This window comes from Taurulus bubalis (assembly GCF_910589615.1).
Source record: "Taurulus bubalis genome assembly, chromosome: 17".
Taxonomy (NCBI): Eukaryota; Metazoa; Chordata; class Actinopteri; order Perciformes; family Cottidae; genus Taurulus; species Taurulus bubalis.
The window spans coordinates 5,335,822-5,360,309 of record NC_136605.1 but is presented as its reverse complement, the minus strand read 5'-3'; the positions used below and the strand labels follow the sequence as shown (position 1 = coordinate 5,360,309).

The following is a 24,488-nucleotide window of genomic DNA, read 5'->3' as shown; positions in this document are numbered from 1 at the left end:
CTGCTGTTAATGTAAAGAAGAGTGGGGTCAGATTAGTCAAAAATAAATAAATAAGTAGAAATGTCCCTAGTCAGACATGTGGGTCAGAGCTGATGAGGCAAGTACAGAGCAGTCGGACAGGAAACCGATCACGGGTTTAAGAGAAGATGTCAGGACACCGACATGGAGTTACACTTCTAATGGGCTCGTGTCGCACTGAAATCCATAATCAGCTCGTGTATTAAAGTGTGTGTGTGTGAGTGTGTGTGTGTGAGCGGTCGGCTCTGTGTTGGCAGCACGTGCTGTCCCGTATTGAACATGTAACGAGGTTATGGTACAAGTCGCTCCCGTTTAACTGGAGAGATGTAATGTGGAGGTTACATAACATTGTGTTGTAATGGCTCTTGCGTAACCATTAAATCCCACTTCTGATGTCCCTCTTTCTGTTTGACCGCCAGGTGGCACTGTTGCTGCATCCTCTGAGCGCAGCGATACATCCGGAGAGGCATGATGTATGAGGAAGAGTCCCAGCAGGATGTGGCCGTGCTCCAGACTCTTGAGTCGCCCGGGAGTGGAGGAGGAGGAGGAGGAGGAGGAGGAGGGCCTCTGTCCTTCACAGATGAGGCCGTGTCCATCCTGACCTCCAGCAGCCTGTTGGCGCGCTCCCTGCTCGGTCGCTCCTCGGCCGTCAAGCGCAAGGAGAGCCCCTCGTCCAGCGTGCGGCGCAAGCGCGAGTTCATCCCGGTGGACAGGAAGGACGAGGGCTACTGGGACAAGCGGAGGAAGAACAACGAGGCGGCCAAACGCTCGCGGGAGAAGCGCCGCGTGAACGACATGGTCCTGGAGGGCCGGGTCCTGGCCCTGCTGGAGGAGAACGCCCGCCTCCGGGCCGAGCTGCTGGCGCTCAAGTTCCGCTTCGGGCTCGTCAAGGACTCCTCCAGCGCCTCCGTCCTGCCGCTCGCCCCGGCGCCCAACCACGGGCCCCAAGCCCTGACGCCCCACTACTACCTCCACAGAGGCGACGGAGGCCTCCACGCTTCCTCGGCCTCCCACGGCGTCAACCACACGGGCCAGCTGAGCTCCAGGGCCTCCAGGGACGCCGGGAACATGTCGGAGGACTCCGGGTTCTCCACGCCGGACGGGTCCAGCGTGGGCAGTCCGGTGTTCTTTGAGGACCGGCTGAGCGACCACGGGAAGTTGTCCCCGCACAGGGCGGAGGAGCTGATGGCGTGCGACCTGCACCACTCGCCCGTTGGGGTCCAGCACAACACAGGGGCCACTGGGGGGAAGTCGGACTACACGGAGGTGATAAGGAACCTTCCCCACAAGCTGCGTTTCAAGAACTGCGGGGAGGCGTTCGATGCCGCGGGGGAGAGGCGAAGCCCCGCGCCGTACGCGGCGGGACGGGAAGGCCTGAGGGAGGCTCCCAAAGGAGGCGCGGGTGAACCGGCAACCGCCGCCGGGCACTGCGCCGGATCCTGGCTCCAGCAGCCGGAGGGCGAGGAGAGCCGGAAGTACGGCGCCCCGGCGGCCGGACTCCAACCGCCGACCGAGGTCCAGTACAAGCACGAGAACACTCACCTGAAGACGCAGCTCAACTCTCTGAGCGAGGAGGTGGCGCAGCTGAAGAAGCTTTTCACAGAGCAGCTCATGGCCAAGGTCAACTGAGGACTGTGTGTGTGTGTGTGTGTGTGAGTGTGTGTGAGTGTGTGTGTGAGTGCGAGAGTTTCCCCAAGACGTCGAGACTCTTAAGGGAAAACTAAAGTGTTGCTGTAAGTGAGCTCAGGAGCCCTGGACCACGCAGACTGACAGAAGAACTCACAAGTCTAAAGAACTTTTACCAATGTCTTGTTTTTGTTTTTTTTATTTCGAATGCTGTATTATATTGTAATAAATGTCTCAACAAAACACTCATCAGCGGTCGCTTAGTCAGGGAGTCTTATCCGTAGAGTCGTGTGAGATCAGTTTCTCTACACACACACACACACACACTGTGACTACTTAAAAAACACGAAACTGTGACATCACGGCATCGCGACGCGAGCTCCGCCTCCTGTTTATTTAGCGACAGCGGGTTCGGTCGGACGTCGGCGAGCAGGTTTTTGTTGCGACATATCGCGATGGAGGAGGGGGACGTCCCGGACGGACGCAGAGACGCACAGGAAATGAAGCCGGGCATGCTGGGAATTCCTCCTAAGACGGGTTTCTTTTTGGGGGGTTTGAACCCTCGCGAGGCTCGTCTCTCGTCACCCGTGTTGAGGCGTCTCCCTTCATGAGTGCATTTGTTTGAACTGCCGTGTCATCTGTACCCAGGTGATGGGGAAGAATTTAATGTCTGCCGTCTTTCATGTACATTTTCATATTAACAAAAATAAAAAAACATTTGACAAGACTTCCTGGTGGTGATTACTGGAGGGACACAACACAAACTCTTTTTTGCAGAATCAGTCGTCTGTAGCTCCGTGCAGTTTGACAAAAACAACCCTGATTGTGTCATAGCAGTGATGTCATCGGGGTCAACAGAGGGCCTTTGTTTCTGAAGGCATTCAGGGGGCGATGAGGCTCTAGGTGCTGCTGATGCATGATGGGAAGTGTAACGGGAATAACGGCCAGGGGTTCTTGCAAGTCTCTTGTAAAACTAAATCACTTGAGTGTCCCCTTTAAAAAAATGTTTTAAAGAACACAAGGAGAACAATGGACGCTGTTGTGCAAATACATCACAGCAACAATAACTGACCACAGACATGTCTGTCGCTCAGCCGGACAAACAGTTCCTCTAATAAACAGTAATGAGAGAACAAGAGGATGACGAGTCCAGACATATGCAGAGGAGAGAGAGGGAGAGAGAGGGGGAGGGAGAGAGAAAGAGAGGGAGAGAGAGAGGGGAAGGAGAGAGAGAAGGAGAGAGGGAGAGAGAGAAAGAGACAGAGAGAGACACACAGAGAGTGAGAGACAGGGAGACAGAGAGACAGAAAGAGAGAGAGACAGAGAGAGAGACAGAGAGAGAGACAGAGAGAGAGACAGAGAGAGAGACAGAGGGAGAGACAGAGAGAGAGAGAGACAGAGGGTGGGTGGTAATCAACGCTTCTCTGTCAGCTTCTCTTAATCACAGCAGCTCGAGGGGATTCAGTGGATGAAGACTCGGTAAAGCAGGAATGTGACGGGCCGCAGTCACATTTATCATCATTACGCAATGGCAACACAATGCAATGTTGGATCAACGCCAAATATGTTCCCCCCTTGGCTGAGGTTGGGAATGAAACATAATCATGCCACTTTGGAGCCAGCAGGGGGCAGCAAACACAACACCATCCGGAGCCTCAGTCCAGCTGCTCCCTTTAGATATGAATCCTCTCTACGGATCACTGCAGCGTGCTCTGTTCCTGCGGGTTACGGAGGCAGTCGGCATGGTGACGATACATGCGGCGACTGTGCGCAAGGTGTGTGTGCGTGAGGGCAGAGATGTGCAGGAGCTGATGCTCCAAGAGTAAAAAAAAAAAAAGGTCAATTGATAATGAGAGCAGAGAGATACAGACGTCATCGCTGTGCAGCCCTCATGCTCTCCGCGTGCTTTTGCTAAAACGCTCTTCAAGTGATCAGGAATAGATATGTGATGTAATTATGGTGGCAATGTAAGAATACAAATCTCCCAGAGTGCACTGCAGGAGCCTGCGGTGATGCGGGGAGGTAACGAGAGGCTGCAGGTGTGGAGGGAGTCGGGTCTAATGAATCTACTGCAACATGCTGCTGTTACGCTACCGTCCTCACAAACATAGGGGAAATTAATATATATATATATATATATATATATATATATATATATATATATATATATATATATTAAACACAGCCCCCCATTTCTGTTCCCCCACTTTTTTTTCCTCCAGTGAAGGCCTGTTGCTAGGCAGGCAGTGCGACAGTTGCCGTGACAACGCTTGCAGACATTGCTAGAAGGGGAAAAAAAAACGTTCGGGTAGGGTGGGGATAAGGATGGGGTGCAAAAAGAGAGAGGGAGTGATGCATGCAGAGACAGAATGTGTGTGTGTGTGTGTGTGTGTGTGTGTGTGTGTGTGTGTGTGTGTGTGTGTGTGTGTGTGTGTGTGTGTGTGTGTCGTCTCCTAAAGCTAGAGGAGGAAACAAAGAGGCGGTGTGACGGGAGAAGAGGCGGGGACGGTGGATGAATGAAACACACGTAAGATTAATAGGCTTTGATAGTGCTCCTCAGAGAACTAATTTTTTAATTTTTTAATTTTGGCATAATTGAGACAGGTGTGCTGGAACACAAAGACCGGAGCAAATAATGACCACAGTACCAACAAAAGGTGAAGAGTCCTTCACTTCCTTCAAGGAGACGAAACAATGCAATCATACGGAGTAATTACTGCAATTAAAGCTTTTGTATTCACCAACTGAAATATAACTGTAAAAAATGTTTGGGGAAAGGACACGAGCTTCCTGCACGCTCACACACACACACACACACACACACACACACACACACACACACACACACACCAAACCAGTGTGATATAGACAGATACCATTCAGCTGTTATTGTGCTCTCCAATTACACCAAATATATAGAGTTTAAATCAGTGACATAACAAAATAGTCCCCGCTCCTCTTCCGCGCTCCCTTTCCTGCCAACACGACACGCATTCCTCTCTCTCTCTTTCTCCCTCTCCCTCCCTCCCTCCCTCTCTTTCTCCCTCTCCCTCCCTCCCTCTCTCCGGGTTGCGTAACATCGTTGTGTTTTCCGGGCCAAGAGGAGCTCAGTCGACGCGGAACAGAGCCTTCGGGGCTTATTATTGGAGCTCAATGGCGGACGCAGCGCGCGCCAGGCGACCTCCATGTGGGCCGCTAAAGAAAACTAAAAAAAAACTCCAAAGATGTCCCGCTTACTTGTGTTTGTGGGCTCACAATGGCTGCAGTGTCTGTGGTTTCCTCCTGACGGACAGGGTCACAGTCGTTGGTCAGAGTCGTAAAACAGCAGGAAACGTCTCGATTTAGAGCTCCTTTGATTCAGGATAGCAGCTACTTTATACTTATATTTGGAGACAGTACTTTTTATTACTTTATGTCTTTCCAAAAGCCACAGTTGTAGCTCTAAGCTGAAGAAGCAGTGTCATGTGTTGGTTGGTTGAGGTGGAGCTCATTTAATTCAAGATAATAGGCTCGTTCGTTAGAGCTGCGCCTCGCCTGGAATCCAGAGAGAGCAGCGGCCGCAGCAGGAGGGTGGACAAAAAACTGCGATCAAGTCGGACAGTTGTCAGCTGTGTATACGCAGGAAGTCACAGAAAAAAGTACTTCCTGTTAGTTCCGAACTTGTGTTTACTTGTAGTTTACAGATCACGTTTGGATTTATTATATGTGTTTATAAATATATATTTATGTAGAAATGAGTGTGTAGCTGCATCCTTTGGTCTTTTGATGTCTGCCTGTGAAATACATTACTAGTAGTTTTGATGTGTGTTGTATAAATACGATTTTGTATTAACAACCACACAATAAATGTTTTTAGATCAAACATGAGACTAATAGTCAATAATCCAGCGTTAAGTATTCCAACTACACATAAAATACGAAACACGTGGTGTTTGCTGTCAGATCTAAGAGTCAATCAGCTCTTTGATGTGGCGAGAGCCAGGCGTTTCCCATCATGCACTGGGCCAAGCAGTCGGGGGAGAGCCACTGCAGCGCCTGCCTCTGAAATCGACGGCCGGCTTAGTCTCGTGAGAGTATCGTTGACCACGTGTGCATGACGTCAGAGCAAGTCGGGAGCAAGTCGGACACAAATCTAACCGGCATGCATTGCGCGCCGATCACCGCCGATCGATTCTGATCAGATCTGGCTCATCTCGAACGAGCCTATTGTTATTGTCATATGCAGAGATAACAGACAGCTACTCCGTACAATGAGAAACGTATTTTGCTCGGTCCTCCCCAGATAGCAGTCGACTCCGGGGCGGATATATATATATATATATATATATATATATATATATATATATATATATATATATATATATATATATATACGTATATATATATATATATATATATATATATATATATACGTATATATATATATATATATATATATATATATATATATATATATATATATACGTATATTATACGTATATAATTTATATTTTATTTTTTATTTTATTTTTTATTTAAATATATATTCATAAAAAGAGAAAGGATAGATGACAACTCAAACAACCAATCATGACCATCAAGTATGTCTACGCCCTACTTCCACGTCTCATTTCACACCTGTCTTTTCTAATCTGACGCCAGCTGCACCACACGTTTTTATAACGTTTCAGGTAAGTGTTCGATATTATATTGGTTGCTACTGTTGAATTATGCTGGACTATTTGTGGTTATTGTAGACGCGCCGGAGAGGGGGCGTGGCTAGTGCTATTTCTGTTGTGGAAGTCCCACAAACGTAACATCAAACACCCTGGATCTGGGTTCATGATATCCGTAGCCCGCTCAGCCTCTCCGTGACATGAGCTGCGTCTGATGCAGCTGCTTTCAGTCGGCAGGACGTCAGTGATGACGATTCAGCGACACGTTGCACGAGCTTTAATTTATGTCATGGAGCAATAAAGGTGTGTCTCAGCTTTTTGACCAGCTGTGGAGGATGAAGCAGGACACTGTGTCCAGTCTTTTTGTTCAAAGAAGTGCAGTAGACATATTCTGAGAATAGTATATTTGCTGCTGCGGTGAGCAATAACAGCTATGGGATTCAAATTGAACATTTAATCATTTCACTTTTTAAAACGTTTACAATTGTTCATTGTATACCACGTATATTACAAAACACACTGCCACATTGAATCCAAGCGAATATGATTATTAGGATTGCATTACTGGAATTGTATAAAACTTGATGTTTCCATATTTTAAGTGAAATCGGTTGTCCAAATTATTTTTTAACCTTATTCTAATGTTTTTTAACAGCTGCTCAAGTTCATATGATGAGCTTATCATGACATGAAGCAGCAGCTTGACCAATTGATGGTCAAAGTTGACAATCTCGCCAGTAAGCAACACTCAACTGGCCAAGAAGTCGAAGTGACTGGAGACCCGGTTCGTTCACCTCAGTGGAGGAAGTGGACCTTTTCAAAGGTCCCTCCAACTTTCAGCTAAAGAAGAGTGTGGTGAGTTTTTTTGTTTTAAGCATCTCAAGCAAATCTGATTAAAATGTATCTTTATTTGAACTATTGTATGTCATTAACACTTTCGTTTTCGAAAACATTCTGTAAAGTATCAGACATTAATAGTACTTTTTTGATCCATTTTAGATTTCCTCCCTGGCAACCATTGGACATGATACAAAACGGTGACATGGAACATCCTCGCCCGCATGTTCAGCGACGACGTTGGGAAGACCATCAATTGGAAAGTGGTGAATGGGGAAAAGTCCTTCAGCCAGATGATGTCAAAGACTCCGGCGTGCTGGAAATATCCCCCCCACTGAACAAACCTAATGTTCTGTGCAGTCAGGTTGAATATTTTCAGAATGAAAGATATGCACATTTTGGGCTGGAAATCAATCGTGTGAAGTTTAAACTAAACCCCATATTATTTTCAGCTAATTCTTGCTGCTCTTCGAGTTGCAGACGCCAATCTTGTTTTTTTTCACTGTTGTGAATGGAATAATAATCTTCAACCAGTTACACAGAGACGTGTTGGTTCTCCAATAGCGATTGCTGTTAACCATGTAACCATGTCCACTGGCTTCTATTAAGTTCTGTTTGGTTAGTTCTATTAGGTTATATTAAAGGTACAAATTGTTCTATAAGGGTAATATCTGTACATAAAACATGAAACCTTTCAAGAACTAGTTGTCTCATAATCATTATTAGTTGATAACTGTACACGGCGAAAAATAATTGTTTGTCCTTTAATAAAAAACTGTTTTTGATATCATGTATGGTTGCATTTCTTTTTTCCATTGATGCATTTTAAATATATGTTGGTTAGCTATGAGATTTTTCTGTAGTTATTTTGAGTAATGGAGGATCCGGGCCAAATGAGCCGCTTTATGAACGGGTCCAAATTGAATATGAGCGGATACGGGCCGTATCTGGTCTGAAGCTTTGACCCGGAGCCGTTCCGGATACGGGCCGGATCTTTAGCCCGTAGATGTTCCGGATCTGGCCGGATCTGTACCTGATCTGGCCGGATCTGTACCTGATCTGGTCCGGATCTTCGACATGCATCCGTTCCGGATCCGTCCCGCTGTGCATCTAGCCTCCGATCCGGACCCGTTTTGCGGATCCGTTCCGGAGCCTATGATACCTCCTGGGCTTGCTATCTGGGTCCTTACACACAGAATTACAATCAACTTAAGGGAAAAAAAATTGAATTAGAATTAAGAATTTAAAAAAAAAACATTGCTATAAATGCTAATAGTATAAGAAAATATATAAAATGAGGCACAATCTGGGGGGTAAATATAACAACAAACTATATTTTATAGCCATGTGTTATGTAAAACTAAATTGTGATATATATGTACCATTAAAGTAGCCTAGACCTACATTTGTCTGACTATATAATATGGTGCAGTAGAAGTATAACGTCATTCAAATGGAAATACTCAAGTAAAGTACCTTCAGGTGGTAATTCCAGTGTACTTTCCATGGGCTCGACCGTCTGCGTCTTAGAACAACCGCTTGTCATTTAGGAAAAAGTACACTGTTGTACTGGGCTGTTGGATGAGAAGCTTTATCTGGCCCCGCTGGCCGTGACGTCATCAGAGGAAACACACAAAAACATTCGCTTACTCAGAAAGTCTCGTGAGACAAAGTCTGCTATCGGCACAAAAGACGAGAATAAGCTTGTTCCCAAAAACACAGCTGTAGAAACAGTTATTATCACACTCCTGATCGCACCGTGTGTGTGTGTGTGTGGGTGTGGGTGTGTGTGTGTGTGTGTTTCTGTGTAGGTGTTTGTGTGTGTGTGTTTTTGGACGTGTATGTGAGTGTGTGTGTGTGTGTGTGTGTGTGTGCGTGTGTGTGTGTGTGTGTGTGTGTGTGTGTGTGTGTGTGTGTGTGTGAGTATGGGTGTGTTTTTGTATGTGTGAGTGTGGGTGTGTTTTTGTATGTGTGTGTGTGTGTGTGTGTGTGTGTGTGTGTGTGAGTATGGGTGTGTGTGAGTATGGGTGTGTTTTTGTATGTGTGTGTGGGTGTGTTTGTGTGTGTGTGTGTGTGTGTGTGTGTGTGTGTGTGTGTGTGTGTGTGTGTGAGTATGGGTGTGTGTGTGTGAGTATGGGTGTGTTTTTGTATGTGTGTGTGAGTGTGGGTGTGTTTGTGTGTGTGTGTGTGTGTGTGTGTGTTTTTGTATGTGTGTGTGAGTGTGTGTGCGTGTGTTTTTGTATGTGTATGTCTGTGTGTGCAGGTGTGTGTGTATGTATGTGTGTGAGTGTGTGTGCGTGTGTTTTTGTATGTGTGTGTGTGTGTGTGTGAGTGTGTGTGTTTTTGTGCGTGTGTGGTCATGTGTGTGTGTGTGTGTGTTTCCACTGCTTCTTTAATTTGTTGGTTGTTGTAATGTCTAGTAACCTTATTATGGGTATCATAGGAGGTTATGACTGAGTCTGGCTTTGAGCCAAGCCCCGCCCCCTCCAGCCCCCCCCCCCCCCCCCCCTCCAGAATCTCCTCCCCTGCAACAGGGAAGGGAAGGAGGGGCAGAGCCAGGAGAGAAACAAAAAACGTGACTAGGCACTCAAAGCGTCCTGTTATGCAACAACTGACCTACTAACATACATTCAGAGACTCTGAGGGAGAAGGAGAGAGCGAGGAGGAGGAGGAAATAGAGAGAGAGGAGGAGGAAATATAGAGAGAGAGAGAGAGAGAGAGAGAGAGAGGAGGATGAAAGAGAGCGTGAGGGAGGGAGGAAGAGAGAGAGAGAGGAACTTGAGCAAACATGACATGAGGAGCGCACTGCAAACAAGCGGCACTGTGTTCACACTCCCTGCATGTACCTGCACTCATCGGAGAGCTGGGCTTTTTGTGAAAGTGACGGACGGAAGCCGATGCGCAAAGGCGGATTGTTTGGATAGGAATTCGGTGTCCTCTGTGGATACTGTCCTTTTAAAAAAGACAAAAGAAGAAGAAAAAAAAAGAAAAAAAGGGTAAGTTGGTTTCATTATTCATTCCGGCATTATTGCGTTATTAATATATGACGCAGGATGCGATACGCGGGGCTCTCTGGGTATTCGCGCTCGTGCGCTCCGTTCTCGCACCACGAGTGTTTGTTTTGGTGCTCGGGTGCGTTTTCTCTCAATGTCAAGACGAGGTTACGAGCCCCCCTCCTCCTCTGAGGACTGCGTGAGGGTCTCTGTGGGAGGGACGAGGGGGCGTGCGCCCTGGGATAGCTGAAGGTTTCGGGATTCCTTCAGGGAAAAAAGGAAAAGAGAAAAAGGTGCGGTGGCTTTGGTGGAAACGCACGCAGGCGGATGTGGATATCTTTTTGAAGCGCTGCCACAGTGGTAATGAGGCAGGGTCAGCACATCCGCGCTGTAGCGCTTCTGCTGCATATGTGTTCGCAGGTTGTTGTGGTGCATTCAGGGAGCCTGTTTAGTACGTTTACCCCAGGTTCTGTGTCGGAATACGCCATCGCTTTCAGGTAATTATTGTTATTTTTTATTTATTTTTTTACATAAGGAGGATATCACGATTAAGTAACGTTCAGGGTCAGGCTTATATGTTGGATTTTGACTGAGGGAGATTTAAAAAAAAATAATTAAAACCATGCAGGCATGAGGACGCGCTTCTCTGTGTCACGTGCATCAGCTCTTTGTAAAGGTTAACGCGGCTGCGGCTCTCCGGGTTTAACCCTTCAGTTGGCTATTTGCAGTCTGACTGAGAAGCCGCACGAGCCAGAGCGCAGCGGATCCTGGACACACATGTGGACATTTTCACTTGTTTTTTCCTCCACTTGTTTGGCTTTTCTTTTACGACCTCGGCTCGGACTTGACGGGAGCCAGAAATAGAAAAGACATAAAGGATGAAGAACGGTGTTGCCAGGTGAGGCGCGGATCAGAACATCTGGATCCAACGTGGGTCCAGATGTGTTTCTGTTGTTCCGGAGCGGCTCAGATGACATGCAGCTGCGTATATAGAGAGAGGTCTTTATTCTGTTGACGAAGATGTGTAGATTGTGTTTATTTTATATTTGTGGGGTGATTTCGCAGCACAGATGGATTCGTGCAGTCGCCTCGGATGACTGAGGATCCGATTAAATATGCATGAATACGATCTGTCAGACGGAGCAACAAAGGAGGCACGCGGGGGGTAACATATTTCTCACAATATGTTGTGAATGATATGTGTTGCTGTTTTTTTTTTACAGGCAGAATTAAGCAGCACAAAGGGGCCTTCATTGAACTAGAACGTACATTTTAAACTCAGTTTGTAGAGGTTTGACTAACTTAGACACAGAGAGAGGTGATGGAAAAAAAAGAATAATGAATTATTATTTAAAAAAAATTAAAGGCAAATCTGTGTGTTTTATGTGATGTTTTACGTTTTGTTTTGAAAGAGAAAACAATAATATTTTTCCCCACACCGGCTTTGTGGTTTATGCGCTGCACGTGGTCTTCTCTTCATCATGTAATAATAATTATACTCAGATCATTAAATAATTATACATTACATATCATTATATATCAGAACGCAACATATTTTTTCTCCAGACTTAAAGCCACATATTTGTGAGTGTTTCTCTCCGTTTCAAGTGTCCAGGACTTTTTTTTACGCATTGCAAAGTGTGCGCGTGTGCCGCATCTGTCGCTGCGCACCGCGCACGGTACACCGAAGGGATATATGCGGGTTGCATAACACGAATTAAATAATGAAAACGGATCAAAGTGCGCGGCAGATTATGCAATCGGCGCAAACAAAATAAATCACATATAAAGTCTGTGGCTGGGCCAATTGGCGGTCGCGCGCACACTGAATGTAGGTCACATTAGTCCATGAGGGAGGGGATCAAAAACCAAAATAAAGCCTTGCTCCGCCATAACAAAGAAAAAAGGCAAGCATGCAGAAAGAGAAAGACTTATCTAAACTTCTTCACACCCTAAAATCATCTTGCAGCTTATTGCATCACCGCGCTTGGGCAACTGGTCTGCGGTGATCTAGGCTGCATGGAGGGGAGCGGCTCTTCGTGCCGTCCCGCTTCACTCTGTGGCCCTCCTGGCGTCCCCGGGGCCTCCCGGCTCCATGTGACCCGACCAAACTACGAGGGCCGCGCTTTGTTGTTGTGCTGCGGTTCTGGGGGCCAATGACAGCGGTTAGTGGGCTAAAGGAGCAACACATGGAGGCTCTCGGCTCTGGACGGGATCCGTATTTCATATATATATATATATATATATATATATATATATATATATATATATATATATATATATATATATATATATAATTTTTATTTTAGACCTGCTCCCATTTCCTGAAACGCTCCACACTAACACGTGCCAGTCAGGGGTGGAACTCAGTCCACCGTCTCAGCAGCCATGCGCTGTTTTGTTTATTTTCCTCACTGCGCTATCATTCCACAAGTGCCACGGAGGGTGACACCTGAAGAGCACACGGTGGACCGGAAAGAGTAAATCTAGGTCACGAGCTGTGGGTTCCGCTCGCTTCGGCTGGAGGCTCGCGTCCGTTTGCGCGCGCACGCAAAGCTGCATTTTTAACCTGGCTGCATGCGGGGATTTATTTACTCGCCATGTTTTACAGCAGTCCTCCTCGTCCCCTCCGGGCACAGCCGTTTGTAATTTCGGGCGACAAAGAGGGTGAATGAAACGGATGTGGGTCAGTTTGATTCACGTGGTGGAATCCTGCGGTGTGCACGCGCAGGAACAGAGCCACCACCATCATTAATAATTAAAAACACCCGGGTTCATTCATGTGCCAGGCTCACCCTGACTATCACGCAATGGACGGTGCTTTTGGTGACGTCGTTGTTGCCACGGAACGTGGTTTTCCCCCCTCGCCATCTGCTTTAGGCTGGTTCAGAGGGAAGAGAGAGAGAGAGTCCATATGATTGGCTGCCCTTTCTCTTCTCCCCTCTTTTTGTTGCTATGGGTGACACATCCCTGATGCAATACCAACATTGTCGCAATTGCTTCTGGTTCTCTCCCCCTCCGATCCGACTACAGTATCATCTCTTCTCCATCCCTCTCTTTGTTTTAACTCCTCATTGATTCTCAGGTCTTTGTCTCCGCTTCACATGCTCTCACCTCCGTCTATATTAGGACAATGCTCTAATTCTCAGCGCCTCTTTGTTTATTTTATCGTCTCCTTTTTTACTCTCCCTCGTCTCTCACCCGGCCTCACCTCTCCGCAATTTGGCTGACCCACATATTCCAGGCGCGGCCGCGCAGCAAAGGCAGCAGCTCCGACTCGTGTTTACAGACTGCAGTAGGTCCCATGTTTGTGGGTCAGTGGGACATGCGCTGAGAAAGAAGCCTTATTCTGACTCTTTTGGGCTCAGCAGGGAGGATAACCTCCAACTGTTTGGCCAAGCGGGTTAAAAAAAAAACCTTTCAGATTTTGGGGCTATAATGTATATTCTCAGATGTGATTCTTTGGAGAAGGGTCTGCATTATAGAGGTGAAATACAGTCCCTCCCACCCCAAGAATTGGGCCTCAAATTCCTATTGATTGCCAGGATACGCCTTCAGTTACGTAATGGTGTCACATCCTAGGAAGAGCAGAATATAAACAGGCAAACACCATGCCAGATTATGAGATTACAGATTCAGACAGTGTAATAGCGCTTATGCAGGAGCAGCAGACGCACGTACACTGCAGCTGGTAAAAACTAAACAAGAGGGGATCTGCTGTGGCTCTGGTATTACGGATGCATTTATATGTAGATCCAGCTCAGTAACCGGTGTTATGGCCTTATTACCACATCGCACTGGTTGCACCTGTTCATTACGGAGGGCTCTCTGCCGCGTCCGAGCTCTGAGGAACCCGCCTCCGTGGTTATTATGAGACTTCCGACCTCCCTCGTGTTTTACCCCCAAAACGCTAACAGGCTGTGTTGTTCCTGCCCGTTTCCTTCCAGGAGGTCTTGACCTATATTTGTCGGGGGCCCCACCTCCCAGCTGCCTCCGAATCTCTCCCCTGGTCTCGGCCTCTTCATCCTTGACCTGCCGCCTTTGTCTCCCTTATCTGCTCACTCCGCATCAGTGATTTGGCATTGGAGTTGTTGTGGGGAAGAATGCTGCCACATTCCTCTGCGGACGAAAATGCACTGGGTTGGGGAGGAAGGGCGCTTCTGCAGGGTTTGTGGATCGGGGTGTGTCCGTGGAAACGCAGTCGCTCGTGTCGGGTTTTTTTTTTGGGGTGTGAAATGTTCTAAAATATATTTGCGTCTGACCCAAATGCTCCTGAAGCAAACAAAGAGAGCTAATCCTGAAACAGTCGAGTGTGTGAAACGCTCTCAGCATGTCTCAGACTGATGACATTTCTGCGGTCTTGCAATATCTCATCATTAACTTCATGCGTGCACTTGCCTCAGTTGCCATGTTTTGGCATTAGTCTTTTTATATTTTTGGATTTCGACTGCCTCGCCGAAAATATTTCGATACGTTTCAAATGTCTCGAAGCGGGACCACCCGCCTCGCGGCAAACTCGACGCCCTCAATACGTCACACAAAAGTCAACATCTTCGTGGTAAATGTCAGGGGTCGTAGGCTGCAGACAGAGCAGATCAATAGCGGGGCCACAAAGGTCAGACGGGGCCATTCATTAGTCGCCAGGGGCGACACCGCGGTTCAAAGCCAGACAAGGCGAAACAGCACAAGAGAGCTGTTGGGATGAAGGGATGTGTCTTTGATCATTGTGCCGAGAAATGACAACCAAAACAAATGCCGCAGAATAAATCATTCTCCGGCTGCTATGTGAATGCATAATGGCGCACCAGCAGTCCACATGGATTAACGTCCCCGTTTTTCTGTTTGTTTTTCTCCATCTCTGCAGCCTTTCATCTTGCAGTCAACTGAAGAGAGACAGACGGACGGAGCGAGAACGAAGCTCCCCGAGAGACTGACACACCGAGGTAGACGGGCCGACCTACATCCTGCTGTTTGCGTGGGGATCGAGGACACAGCGTAGCTTTGACCATCAACGGCGGAAAAGCCAGAGGAAAGAGAGGACATTTGTGCTTTTCCAAGACTGATATGATCCATTTAGGATCCGTGACGAGTCTGGACCTTCAAGTGAATAAATGAGGGTTACTAATGCTGAGCCACAACTTTTCTACATCCTTTTGGCTAATTTGGACACTTAAGTCCCCTCCTGTCACAATTACACTGAAACTGCGATAAGCAGAACAAGAACTTTGCGAGAGAACAACAGACGACAACAACAAAAAACATTTCAAACTGGCTGCCACGAGACAAAAATGGAAAACCTGACATCAGCACTCAAGACATTAAGCAAAAACTCAGAGAACAATAACTGCAGTGAGACATTCAGCAGTTATGAAGAGTCTCTTCCTTCCGCCGAAGGGAGTCCGAACCGCCTGGGTCGGGTCGGCAAGGGCAAACCCAGCCTGAGCTGTAGGCGAAAGCGCGAGTTCATTTCGGACGAGAAGAAGGACGCCTGCTACTGGGAGAAGCGCCGCAAAAACAACGAGGCCGCCAAGCGCTCCCGGGAGAAGCGGCGTCTCAACGATATGGTCTTGGAGAACCGCGTCATGGCGCTGAATGATGAGAATATGAGGCTCAAGACAGAGCTGCTCCAGCTGAAGCTGCGCTTTGGCCTCATAAGCACCGCCTCTTACATTGAGAAGAGCCAGCAGATGGGCGCGAGCAGCAACGCAGCAAATGGAGGCTCCTCCTCATCCTCCTCCTCGACCCAGTACTACTCCAGCGGTTACTCCAGCTGTTCCCAGGTGATGATGAACTCCGATTCCTCAGAAACCGAGCAGTCTGGACACAGCGAGGGCCACAGGCAGATGGTGAAATACTCCCCACGCGGCTCCCTGTCGGACATGTCCGACGAGGGCTCCTCCAGGGACAGCCCAGAGCCGCTTCCTTTTGAGATCAAACAGGAGGGTGACAGGCTAGAGATGGACATTGCCAGTGACACCACCACCCAGATCATGTTCAACATCCACCAACATCTGGCCTCGGTGCCCACTCACCACCAGCTCCAGCAGCAATCTCAGGAGCTGGAGGCTGCGTATCACAGCCAGCAGCAACAACAGCAGCAGCAGCAGCAGCAGCAGCAGCAGCAGCAGCAACAGCAGCAGCATCAGCAACAGCAGCAACAGCAGCAACAGCAGCAGCAGCAGCAACAGCAGCAGCAGCCCCACCAGGAGCCTGTGATCGCTAACAATGCCGTCAGCCAGGCTGCCCCCCACCCACCTGCTGCCCAGAGGAGCGTCATTCTGTATGGCTCCAGCAGTGCCTCCTACCCAGTGGACGCCCCGTCGAGGCACCAGGACGTTGATGTACCGGCGGCCCAGAAGCAGAGCGGCGGCAGCGGCCAGATCTGTGCCAGTCGGCTGCCCCAGTCTACCGCAGAGAGCTCCACAGAGACACTGGCTGAGGTGACGAAGCAGCTGGAGAGGAAGACATTGGACTCCCCTCCATATGAGCTCTCAGACAGCCGCAATGAGGCTGGAGAGAGACAGGGGTACCGGGTTTGCCAAGCTCCCCAGCAGCACCTGGAGCAGGAGCAGCACCAGCAGGAGAGAGATCCTTCTGCAGAGATCCTCCACCAACAACCGGAGGACGTCAACCGCTCCTACCTGTACCACCCTCATCAGCAGCCCCATCATTCATACCTCAGTGCCCAAGACGAGGAGCCACCTGTGCTTACCTACGAGGGCGGGCACGGAAGCGAGGCGTACTACCGAGGCCAAGCAAACCCCTCGAGCAAGGACACGTCATCCAGCGACCAGGATCCCCACAGCTCCGACAAAGAAGCATCCACGGACGACGACGAGGCCCCCTCCTCGTCTTGTTTAGATCTGGGCAGCTACCACAGCCAACATGTGACCAGCCTCCACCGTCCGGCCTCGCCTCCGCCCTCCTCCTCCCAGGGCTGCTCTCAGGCCCAGGGCCGGGATCCCCACGGGGAGGTGAAGGGCACAGCGCTGCCCCACAAACTCCGACTCAAACAACGGGCCATGAGCTCGGGCCAGGAATCCCCGATGACGCCTCCGTCGGCCACGCCGCCTCCCCTTCCCCAGCACCCATACCTGTCCCTCATGCCGCAGCTGAACGTTATGCGAGAGAGCTTCAAACTGGCGGCCTCAGGGGACGGGGACAGGACGGAGAGCGGGGGAAATGAGACAGGGGAACGACGAAACAAGAGGCGAGATTAGGGGACATTCACTGTGAGATTTTGTCACAACAAAAGACAATGACTCCTCTAAGAACTACCCTGCCATCATGCCTTTGCCCTAAAATCAACCCCCTCCTCGGGCCCTTAGGACCTCTCTACTTCCTTATCCCCCAACGGCACCAGAAAGGCTGGACATCTCGTAGGGCTGTATCATACGTGTATATATTGTATAAATTTGTCATTTCTTACATCCTCTCCATACTTACAGAAGCACTTTTTTTTATGTGATGAGAGGAGGAATGGAACTACCGGCTTTTTCTCGTTTTGTCATCCAACAAAACCCAGCAGAGCACATTGACATTTAGATCACAAACAAGAATGTAGGACAAGGACAAGTTTTGAGCTTTATTACGACTATAAATCTGGTACATATCTGACTGTAGACAAACATACACCTGTATGGCTTATCTGCCTTAATCTAATGCAAACGTACTGGGGACCTTCCCTCGACCAAAGAAGCACCAACACTACAAACATCAAGTTCCATCCCTCTTCCCAGACCCTACCTCTACCAACCCATCCTCTCCCCAACCATCTCCATTATTTCACGAAAGATCGCAGTCACCTTTATTTTTTAAGCACTTGGTTTGTATATTACTGTGATATATGAACATATGTATCTATTATAAATATATATTTTACAAAGAAATTTGAATACAAAATTCGACGAAAGAGGGTTTTTTGAAAGTGACCATCCTATTATGATTCACAATTACTGTACAGCCACGTTGTCCACTGTTGCTGCAGGACCCATTCAAATTAATAAAACGCCTCTCCTTGATTGTTAAGCTTTAGCATTAATCATTTGTTAATGCTCCGTTTACACAGAAATGGCCGTCCGGTTTGGAGCGCCAACAGCACTGAATGGAGAACACGTGGTTTCCTGAGGCGAGGGCCTCAATAAATTGTTTGGATTACTTAACCTTTAACCAGCCTTTAAATATTCGGTGGAATTCACCAGCTGCAGGCTACCGGCCTTTTACTTTATTTGAGCTTCATCACCCATATCTTGTCGTCGTTACCGCTCACTGGTCCACTGTATTTATTTCCTCTTCTCCACACGCCCATCACTGTAGAAAAGCCCACGGGAACATAGACGGGGAATGTGTACAGACCTTTTTAAGATGCATCTGGCAGCCTTGAGCTTGATCTGTAATGGAGATATGGGATGCAGGAGAAATGACCTTTCCCATTCATGTAAACATGAACGAGTTCCTCTTCTGTAAAGAACTAAGGAGAGTTACTGTAAGTGACCGAGTGACCCTCGAGGTTGCATTGGCTCCCCATGTAGACGAGTGAAACTAAAACTACTGCAAACTCCAAATTCTCCAATCCCCCAATTTGTGCCAGCGTCCCCTAGACCAGCAACAATCTGAGATTAAATGAGTGAAGAAAATGGCCTCCCATGTCTCCCGTGTGCCTCCATTATTCATTTCAGGCGTCATTCATCCCTCTCTCCTGGTAGCTCGGCTACCGGGCAGCGATGAAGTGCCTGCACTGGATCCTAGTTTAGCAAAAGTCTATGTACCACGTTTGGCTTTCTGGGTATTTGTGTATAATTGTAAAGTCCCCCTCCCGAACAACACTGTAATGTTTATTTCATTGGTTTTATATCCTCTTTTTTTCCGTCAAGGTGTTGTTCTGTTTTCTCTATACTGTGTCTTTTCTCCTATTGACTGTGATTACATGTATTTGCCTCATTCCTCCTCCCCTACCACATTTTTTAATTGTGTATTAATCAGTAATGTTTGTGGTTTTGCTGATGGTTTTATGAAAAAGATGAGGAGAAAAAAAAAAAAAAAGGCAAAGATAGTGTGGTGTTTAGAGATGGGTGGTGGTTGGTCTGCTTGGTCATTACCATCGCTTCTTTTTGACATAAATATGTATGTAAAGACACTAATGTTCATTGTGGAAGATGGGAGCTTTTCAAGGTTGACAAAAGAAAATAAAAAAATAATGTTGACCTGATCAACATACCATGAAAATGTCCTGTTTCTCTCCGTTCTTTCAGTGCGGTTTAACACAAACACGCCGGTTAGGACGTGACACACACTTACAGCCAAGTTATCCGCTGACTTTTACAGCCTGTAAAGCAGCACAAGCGTTGAACTGAGCAGCCGTCTGGCTGAGAGCAGCGACTGTCAACACAGCAATCCCAGGGTGTGGGCAACGCTGGCAGCGCGACTCGTCATCGTAGCTCGGTGACCTTTGTGCCAGAACCAGCAGTTAGGTAACACGTTACTGATTAGTCACTGATTGACTTCAGAGAATGAATCACCATCAGTAACCAGACAGAATAAATTAGGGCTATAAAAGCATCATAACCGCCCATGTTTGGAATTTTAATTGTATAGTCCTTGAGGACAATTAGAAAGATTCTTTATTGTATGAGGACATATTCGTTTTCTGCAAGGACGTCTATTTTTATTTTGGTGCTTCTCTTTTTTTTTCTCAAAAACAAAAGATTTAGATGAAGGCAAAGCCTCAGAGGAAAGAACCTGTTTCCATTGTGCAGATCTTACTGTTCCCCATGGGCAACTCGCTCTCCTTTTTTGGCATCGGAGGTTATTCTGCAACAGGAGGAGCTTCACAATGACACACTTTGCCCGGTGGAGACAGCAGACTCCCTGGCAAGCCTGTCTGATGTAACACTGGCCTACTTCTACTGGCAGGCGGGATGAAAGTACCAGCAGTGAGACGCTGGCCTGCAAAGAAAAAGGATCACTTTTTTTTCCGAACAATTTAAACAAGCGTTTCCTCCGAAATCCAGAATATTTATAGTCCAAAACTGGGCCATGTTTCAAACTAAACAGCCTATATGAAGACTGAAGTAGAGTGCGGCGGTAAGAGGAGATCAAACATCACGATATTTGAGCCCAAATACCTCAATGCCAATATTGTGACTATATTGCAGCGTTGATAAATAGTCATCAGTAATGTGAGTATAACCACTAAGTGGTTAAAGGGGAAATAAAGAGAAAACTGGTGAGTTCAAAAAATGACTTATCTTATATAATGTGGCCTTTAAAATCAGGAAAAGACACCACTTTGCCATATTATAAATATCCCAAACGTAAGTGGATATCTAGTCTCATGTCACAGGAATCGATAGAATATCAATATATTGCCAGGTCCATATCCAGGAGTCAGATCTGCTTCATGCTCGGCACAGAGCCGCTCTGAGTCTCTGACTGTCCCACCAGCCTCCCGGACGAGGCCCTCTGCCTTCTTTGTTATGACACAGAAAAGCCTGCTGAGTTATCAAAGTCCAGACTCACAGGCTATATGGTACAATCTGTTTCGGTAGACAGCTTGAATGTAAAGTCAATATTCAATAATCCGCTATAATATCTTGCCTTCTTGAGACATTGTGTGACATTGTACTGGTTTTATTGCACAACTGGTCCCTACAATGGGTTGATTATCGAGTACATACATAATCCCTTTTTCCTTTTTGTCTTACAGCGTCTTATAAACCAAGAAAACGGGGTCATGTACATAACGAGATAAAGGGCAAAGGGAGGAGGGGGGAGAAGAAGGAGAGGAAGGAGGAAGGAGGGAGGGAAGTTAACCCAGTGCACTAACTTGATCTAAGCTTGCAAACAAAGCCCCTCTTTGAGGCTGACGCATCAATGCCCTTCACAATGTTCTCACACACACACACACACATACCGATGCACATTCCCTCACACACACACATACATCCAGTATAGGGAAGGGAGAAAAAAAACAATTTTGTACAAGTAAGATTTTAGAGTTGCTCGGTAAACATGAAATTCCTGAGAGTTGGCACCCTTTTCGGTGCACCCTTGGGACCGCGCCAAGGTGACACTCCCAGCGAGGAGCGGCAAAGCGGCAAAGCCCCCCGGCAGCGTTTTGCTGCGTCCCCCGTTTCCCTGATCTGACTCGAGCGGCTGCTTTGCCGGAGCTCGCGTAAACAGGTCAGGAGGAAAGTAGGTCAGTGTGCGCGAGGAGGGAGGGAGGATGAGGGAGGGAGGAGGGAGGGAGGGAGGGAGTGAGGAGGGAGGGAGGAGAAGCGAAAATAGGCTGGAGGGCGGATCGATGGAAGGCTATGGGTCCATTCCTGTCGCCCTTGTTTTGTTTCTGGCAAACAGAGCAGAAACTCTCGTGTTACCTGGAGCCCCTTCGCATACGGGATGGGGGGATGCAGATTGAGAGAAGGATGAGAGAGCAGAACAGTCGGGGGAACAGGACTGCAGAGATCTGGTTTGTGTCCAAGATGACACACGAGAAGCTCGGAACACATTTCCAGAGATGACCAACTTGTTTATCGCTCACCACCCCTGAAGGCAAACAGTTCCCCGACACCGGAGGTTCTCATTACACGACCTCCGAGGAATTATCATAAACAGAACTAAACATGAGTGGAAAAAGAACCTGTGCCATCTTGGAAAAGTATTCCAGTACCTGAAAGCCAGTCAAGCATATGAAGTCAGGATGAAAACATTGTTCTTCTTACATAACTAGCTCGTAGCTCGAGGCTCAGCACACAGAGTAAGAGGGAGCGCTGTTTGATCAACAATGAAGAGCTGAAGCATGTGAGGGGAGCGGCGAGAGGCAAAGTTAGAGGTGGGATGAACACAGGGATGATAATATGTGATGTGTGACTGGTGTGTTGAGAAGAGAGGTCAGGCAAACGGGCAAGATAAGAGTTGAAGGCTGAGGGAGGACGGTGGGGTGGGTGACACACTGAACGCTCCACGCAGTTGTTCACACACACATTCAAACTGGTCTGAGGCGGCTGGCGGAGTGAACAGGGAGTGGCCTGGCCCCGATTTAGCTTTGGGCCCACTGCAGCCCCCACTGTATTCACCATACTTTCTAGGTCATACACACACACACACACACACACACACACACACACACAGAACCTGTTGACCTGCCGTCTCTCCGGTTTCTTTAAAGTGCGAGTCGACTTAAACAGAATCACAGGAATGTCACAGCCGTTGTTTTTTTTTGGACAAACAAGTTGGTGAAAAAACGCAAAGGAATTCAAATGATGTGTGTGTGTGTGTGTGTGTGTGTGTGTGTTTATTGTGTGTTTATTGTGTGTGTGACACACAATAAATGGGAGCAGCCTAAGAAGAGAAAAGAACTAAACCTGACTGGGTTTAATCCTCCACCTCTGATCTGCATATCTCTTTATCTGTCCATCTCCAACAGCATCAACTGTCCTGATACCCGATGGGTGAAATGTTGCCTCACTAACCTCCAAACCACCGACACCTGCAGTGCAGCGAGATTCCTCCTACTATACTCGACCTTTGACCTTATAGCGAAGCAGAATACAAATGCAGCCGTGGACCGGTGGAGAAAATAGTGCAGAGGGAGAGGAAAGAGATGAGGAAAGAGATGGGAAAAGACAGGTGTGTGTGTGTGTGTGTGTGTGTGTGTGTGTGTGTGTGTGTGTGTGTGTGTGTGTGTGTGTGTGTGTGTGTGTGTGTGAGGACAAATGATGGATGTAGGCCCAGAGGGCTCAGAGCAGGGTTGAACCCTGCAGGGAGTGAAGACAAAGAATATGTGTGATTCGCCCCGTGGGCTTCCTTCCTGTCGGGCAGCGAGCCAATCAGTGAGCTAAAACCAAACAAACAGAACGAGAGAAGGTCCCTAATCCCCAAAGTCCACACTTAAGGGCTCAAGGGCCTCGAGGCACGATGCCGCGGAGTCCGAGGGGGGCCGATTTGAAATTACCCCTTGATTAATTGTGACGTTGAACATGGGTTTCCTGGGGCAACTAAAAGGCGATGCACTCAGCTGTGTCAGCCTAAGGGGGGCTGGTTGAGAGGCGGGAGCGAGGAGTCAGCTGGCAGAGGATGAAACAATCAAAGGTGTTCTGAGTAAGTGTGCGCCGCGGCCGGCCTTGAGCATGCAGCCATAACTGGCCACCCAAAATATGATGCAGTCTGCTGCAGCACAATACAAGATTAGCAAGTGGACGGACCGAGGTGTATAGACACACACACACACACACACACACACACTCACCCCTGCCAAACAGAGTGTTAACTCACAGACGTGATGTAAGAGGTGGGGGTGAGTGACACAAATACCACAAATTCAGTTGTTTGTACGGTTCATCGCAGCTCTGGCCCCCGCAGCTCCACCCGAGCCCTATACACACACACACACAAACACACACACACACACACACATTGCCCAGCGAGAAGCCACTTTTCCAGGCCAGGTAGAGACGCCTCCAGGCGTATCCGATGTTTCGCAAGAGGTCCGTTGCGCAATACTCATCATCATGCCAAAGAAATGTAAAACTCTCACAATCCAAAGTCATTTCGAAACCATCCTTCACAAAGGCACAGACATTAAATCAAAGTATGGCAAGCATGTTGTTTGCCAGCAGCGGATCAACATTGTTGATTACGCGACTGAAATAACCCCGAGCACAGATCCTGCCAACTTTCAAATAGTTTGTCACCGAGTGAGGAGAAACTGAAATGTGTGGTTTTGCCGATAACTACATCACTTCATCACACATGACTTGAATGAGGGGTTTTAATGTGTTCATGCACGGCTCCAACCCCTGCTACATTTTGAGAGGAACAGTCCGGGGCCGCTTATGATCTTTCAGTGGTTTGCCGCACGGAACAAAGAGTGATTAAGTGACTGGAAATGGAATGTGTTTATATAGTGCGACGATTAGCCACAAAGCAACTATTGCAAAAGTCAGTCGGAGAACTGCCGGAGGAGAGGCGGCCATTCAAAACATAAAGTGTCATAAACTAAATATGACTACGTTGCACGCTTGGATAAACGGAAACTTATAAACATGTTAGCGTGTCATCAAGAGAAGAAAAAGAAGGAGAGAAACGAATGCAGGAGCTTCTGTTTTGTTCAAATCTCGCAACTTCTGTCGTAGTTATTTCGGTGTTTGGTGTCTGCTATGAAAGCACTCTGGCAGCGGATACACTGATTTCACACAGGGGGACAACAGTGTTGTTGTGTCGGATGGAAAGCAAGGGTGTGTGTGTGTGTGTGTGTGTGGGGGGGGGAGGTATTACACAACATTAGGAAACCTGCTGCCTGCAGTTATAACTTGAGGAGCATACAGCTGCGATCTGGGCAGGGAGAGTGTGGAATGTTTGT

The 24,488-nt window shown here is 47.7% G+C and overlaps 2 protein-coding genes across 2 annotated transcripts; both read left to right on the top strand.

Annotated features, from left to right (window-relative positions):
* Positions 1-549: 549 nt before the first annotated feature.
* nfil3-6 (nuclear factor, interleukin 3 regulated, member 6) lies at positions 550-1,891 on the top strand (the record flags this gene model as incomplete). Its single annotated transcript, XM_079233522.1, has 1 exon — positions 550-1,891. A coding segment is annotated over one exon (1,098 nt), but the record flags the coding sequence as incomplete, so codon positions are not given.
* A 7,989-nt stretch (positions 1,892-9,880) lies between these two features.
* Positions 9,881-17,349, top strand: nfil3-2 (nuclear factor, interleukin 3 regulated, member 2; the record flags this gene model as incomplete). The annotated part of the gene is made up of 3 exons (XM_079233521.1): positions 9,881-10,132; positions 14,994-16,199; positions 16,365-17,349. Exons 2-3 carry the CDS (start codon positions 15,418-15,420, stop codon positions 17,347-17,349), a joined length of 1,767 nt encoding a protein of 588 aa, XP_079089647.1. The 5' UTR covers positions 9,881-10,132; positions 14,994-15,417.
* Positions 17,350-24,488: the final 7,139 nt, after the last annotated feature.